The sequence below is a fragment of the Suricata suricatta genome, chromosome 17 (genome assembly GCF_006229205.1).
Source record: "Suricata suricatta isolate VVHF042 chromosome 17, meerkat_22Aug2017_6uvM2_HiC, whole genome shotgun sequence".
In the NCBI taxonomy this organism is placed as follows: Eukaryota; Metazoa; Chordata; class Mammalia; order Carnivora; family Herpestidae; genus Suricata; species Suricata suricatta.
The window spans coordinates 4,111,771-4,116,764 of record NC_043716.1 but is presented as its reverse complement, the minus strand read 5'-3'; the positions used below and the strand labels follow the sequence as shown (position 1 = coordinate 4,116,764).

General features: G+C 55.3%; 1 protein-coding gene across 1 annotated transcript in view; it reads left to right on the top strand.

Moving 5' to 3' along the window:
• Positions 1-1,909, top strand: part of LOC115281862 (myosin-13) — a 50,680-nt gene extending 48,771 nt beyond the window's left edge. The window contains exons 39-40 of the mRNA XM_029927515.1: positions 1,147-1,281; positions 1,659-1,909. Of these exons, the coding sequence (XP_029783375.1) occupies positions 1,147-1,281; positions 1,659-1,673 (150 nt within the window). The 3' untranslated portion in view covers positions 1,674-1,909. The remainder of the gene's footprint in view (positions 1-1,146; positions 1,282-1,658) is intronic.
• The last annotated feature ends 3,085 nt before the right edge of the window (positions 1,910-4,994 follow it).

Sequence of the window (4,994 nt, the reverse complement as noted above, 5' to 3'; positions counted from 1 at the left end):
CCATCCCAGTTCATAGCAGCGCCCTTCCCCCATCCTTGGTCCCCACGGCCTCATCTTTCCCGACCTCCCTAGCTGCCACCGCCCCCATCCTTTCCAACCTGCCCTTGATCAGATGCACCTAAGGGATGTTCCTAGCAGGAAGCTGGGGGGTGGGGGGAGGGCAAGGAGTGGGGGGGTACTGTTTCTTTTACAGAAAAGAAATAGTTTGGGAAACACCAGGTTAAACAGAGTTGAACTGGTTGCTTTCAAGGATTTCTCAGATTCTATAGGTGACATGAAATCTACTCTTCAAAGAGGATGGAACATTCTAGAATGTAGCATTGCCCACCTTTAGTGGAATTCAGACCTTTTTAAAAAATATTTATTTATTGAGAGAAAGAGACAGAGCATGAGCTGGGGATGAGCACAGAAAGGAAAGACACAGAATCGGAAGCAGGCTCCAGGCTGTCAGCACACAGCCCAACGCAGGGCTCGAACCCAGGAGCCTCAAGATCCTGACCTGAGCCGAAGTCGGACGCTTAACCAACTGAGCCCCCAGGAGCCCCGGAACCTTCTTATTATATGCAGAGCAGCCCACCAGATTGATGATCTGAGGAGCAGAGTGGGGGGCCCTGCTGTTGATGCACCACTAAGCACACACAGTTCCTCTCCTTGTCTTTCTCTCCCCAGCGCCCCAGGGGCTGGCGGTTCTGTCCTGACCTCGGGAAGCAGATCTGAACGGACTGATCGGGGGAGGGGTTTGTACCCATTGGATTAGCACGCTCGCAGCAGGCCAGCCCGGGAGGCCACCTCTTCCAGGGACCCTCAGATCACCCTCAATAGATCACACAGTGGCCCTGCCACGGGCAGACAAGGGCTGGAGGAGGCCAGGCAGAGCGAGGGGGCGCTGGGCTACTGGCCTCTGACCTCCCAGGTGCCACGTGAGGCCTCAGGACCGGGGTCCCCGCCAACGAGCTCCAGTGCGGGAATCGGCACAGAGCAGGGATGGCCAGGGACAGGCGGGGGTGCTAGGGCACAGCACCCTCGAGGTGGTCACCCAGCAGAGGCCGTCGGGGGCTGGGAGCGTCCCCGGAGGCCCGCAGGGACCCGCAGCCCCGGAGCCCTGGGAGGGGCCTCCTCAGCCTCCACCCCGCTGCCTTCCCACAGGAGGAGCAGGCCAACACGCAGATGTCCAAGTGCCGCCGGGTCCAGCACGAGCTGGAGGAGGCCGAGGAGAGGGCGGACATCGCCGAGTCCCAGGTCAACAAGCTGCGGGCCAAGAGCCGCGATGTGGGGGGCCAGGTGAGGGCAGGCCTCCTCCCCCACGTCCTGGGACCCCAGGGAGCCATTTGCAGGGAGCCCCAGGGCGAGCATGGAGGGCGTCTGCCCGTGCTGCTCCCCGCCGCTGGCTGCGAACCCACGGATGCCACCCCTCCGACAGGCCCATGGGGCAGCGGGGGGCAAGGGGGCCACACAGCTTGTCGTCATCCCTGTCCCTCTTCTTTGCAAGAGGTGCCGCCCAGGAAGCCCTGCTTGGGGGGGCTTGTCACCTCCGGGGGCTCCTGGCTTTGTTTTTTCGATGCGCAAGGGGGGCACCGTATTTTCCATGCCTTTCCCGCTGCTCCGTGGGAAAGCAACCTTTGGTTTGACCCGTTTCCTGATTGTTTTTTCTCCCACAGAAGATGGAAGAATGAGGCCTTCTGGACTCCGGGTGCCACGGGTCACCTCGGGAGACGGGGGCGGGGCGATGTTGTGAGAAATAAAATCTCCCCACTCCTCATCTCAGGGTCCTGTGTGTTCATCATCACCATCCGGTCCGTCTGCACACGTGGTTGGAGAGTCGGCCGTGCATATACAGAAGTAAGGGTTGTGAGAGGCGCCTGGGGGCTCAGTCCCTCAAGGGCTGACTCCATCTCCGCTCAGGTCACGATCTCGGGGTTCTCAGGTTTGAGCCCCACATGGGGCTCTGGGGTGACAGCTCAGAGCCTGGAGCCTGCTTTGGGTCCTCTGTCTCCCTCTCTCTCTGCCCCTCCCCTGCTTTTGCTTTCTCTCTCTCAAAAATAAACATTAAAAAAAAAAATCTCTTCAAGGACTCCTGGTAGCTCAGTCTTTTGAACATTTGACTCTTCATTTCAGCTCAAGTCATGATCCCAGGGCTGTGGGGTCGAGCCCACAGTGGGATCCGCAGAAAGCATGGAACCCGTCTAAGATTCTCTTTCTGGGACTTGGGGCGCCTGGGTGGCTCAGTCGGTTAAGCGTCAGACTTCAACTCAGGTCATGATCTCACGGTTCATGAGTTTGAGCCCTGTGTCGGGCTCTGTGCTGACAGCTGGGAGCCTGCTTCAGTCTGTGTTTGCCTCTCTCTGCCCCTCCCCTGCTCTCTCTCTCTCTCTCTCTCTCAAGAATAAACATTAAAAGTTAAAAAAAAAAAAAGATTCTCTCTCTCTCCCCTACTCTCGGGTGTCCACTGTGAATAAATCAACTCTTCGGTCTCCTCCATTTTGCAGACAAGGAGACTGAGGTCATCCTCAGGGTCCCCAGATACCAGCCCCAGCCCAGCCCTCCCAATAAGAGTACCCATTGCATTTCAAATACACAGAACAATTTTGTATGTCTCCAGTGTTGACAGGCACATTTTTTCCCCTTTCCATTCCAGCCCCGAAGCAAACCCACCGGGAGATCAGGCCGGCATCGATGCCCTCGTTTTCTAGAGGTGTTGCGGACAGGCTGCGGCTTGTCCCGTGGTTTTTCTTGTTGTTGTTGTTGTTGTTGTTTTAATTTTTTAATGTCTTATTTATTTTTGAGAGAGAGAGACAGGGTGAGCAGGGGAGGGTCAGAGAGAGAGGGAGACACAGAATCCGAAGCAGGCTCCAGGCTCTGAGCTGTCAGCACAGAGCCCGACGTGGGGCTCGAACCCACAAACCTTGAGATCATGACTTGAGCCGAAGTCGGCCCCTTAACCAACTGAGCCACCCAGGCGCCCCTTGTCCCGTGCTTACAAGATGTCTTTGAAGCTCTTCGGACTCACCGTACAGCACAGTCTCACGGCGTTGGGTTCTGCCCCTGCATAGGTACGCAATGTGCTGGTCAGAGCCACCCCAGGGCGCCAACCTGCGTGGGTCCCAGACCTGCCCCCCCACCCCCACTAACTAGCTCGGTGATTTGTGCCAAGTCACTTCATGACCTCAAGCCTCAGCTACCTCGTGTGTCAACTGGGGGCAGAACAATGTACTTTATAGGGTTATTTCAGGAAGTAAATAAGATAATGAAGAAGCGACCTTGATCTTGAGTTTGGCACATAGTTCTTGTATAGTCAGCAGTCTCAGAACCTGTCATCACGGCGGGGAGGGGGAAGCCTTAGGACATGGTGGAGAGTAAGACTTGGGTCCGGAGGGACAACAGTCTGGGGTCTGGCTGTGTCTCCCCTCGTCTGAGGACTTAGTACACCATGCAGGTGTCGGGCAGGGTCATCAAAAACACTTCCTATAGAATTCCTCTCCCTGTGACGTCCCGATAAAAACAGACCTGAGTCCCGTCTGCTCCAACATTCCCCAGCTCGCTTGGGGCCACGCCCACACATCTCTACACTCACCCAGCGCCCCACATCCCGGCTCTGGGCCCCCAGATCTCTGAGTTAGAAAGAAAGAACATTCCTATATCCTTCCCAGTGCATTCCGACATCTTACACTTGACCAGAATTGTGGTCCTGGAATGAAGGGGTGAATGAGCAATGAGAATCTTCCATACCCATACCAGGTATGTCCTGATGAGAATAAAATTTTTTTTTGTAAAGAAAATTCTAAGGACTGAAAGAAGAAACAGGAGACCCCTGTGCTGATGATGTGTGTTTCCCTGCACCAGGCTCTTTGGTTGGGCCCCTCTGACCCCTCTAATTCTCTGGAAAAACCAAGAGGGTGGCAGAAACTTCCTTGCCTTGATTCTCTGGCATCGTGAGGTACAGTGTGTAGGACCAAAGTGTGCGTGCCTATCTTGGCTTGTTATCCTTTCTAGAAGTCCTTGGGCACGTCTGGTAATGTCCCTGAACTTGAACATGGGACTGGAGGTCTTGGCACTATACCCACCGACAGAAGGGGGTTGCTGGAAAATTCCTACGCGATATTGTGCCAGAAGTTTCCTCGCGTTACTGCCTGAATGTAAGGAGCCATTGCTGCTGCTTTTGCTAATAAGAGCGGCAATGACCATGACATTGTTGCCAATACCATTCGTTCCTGTTGTTCAGTCGGGAAGCCCAGCCACCAAACCGTGCTTTGGAGAACAGAACCTACCCCTTGCCTACGGGGTTTTGCTGCCACCTCCTGGCTGTAGAAGGACACGCTTTTCATCTTGCGAGTGACCTTGAGACTCCACTCCTCAACATGAGACATTCAAGAGTCGGAGCTGTCCTTTGGAACCAGGATCATCTGGTCTGGGCCCCTCAGCTTTGCAGATGAGAAAGTTCTGATTAGTGAGAGGGTCTTCTAATCCCTGAGGATGACAGTACTGGTTAGAACCAGACTCCCAGGTCCCCTATCTCCTCCCCAGGGAAGGGCTCCCTCATCTGACTGCCCATAGATGAGTCCCCTGTAGAATCTCAAATGGAGGGCTAGGACATCCCTGGCAACAGAGGCTGGAACCACCGCCAGGGCTCTGACCCCCAGACCCTTCCTCCTCATTCAAGGGAGCCCACCAGGCTGGATGAGCAGGACTGGCCCTAGGGTGCAGTGCACCTTCAGAAACAGCCTTCTGCCCCTAGCAGGGCAGGTGACCAGATCCTGGATGCCTTTGGGATAAAGGTTTTCCTTTCCTAGCCCCAAGCCAGAGGATCAGGGTAGCCACGACTCAGCAAGATACCCAAGGTCAAGACCTGTGCCTTTTGACCTTCAGACCCCTCCACCTTTCTGCAGTCTCCTGAAGAGGCTAAAAATGGCCAGCTTCCTTCCCTCTGGCTTGTGAGTGGGTCCAGCCAATGCAGGGTTGAGACAGAAAAGCAGAAGGAAGGAGGAGAGTGAAATCAA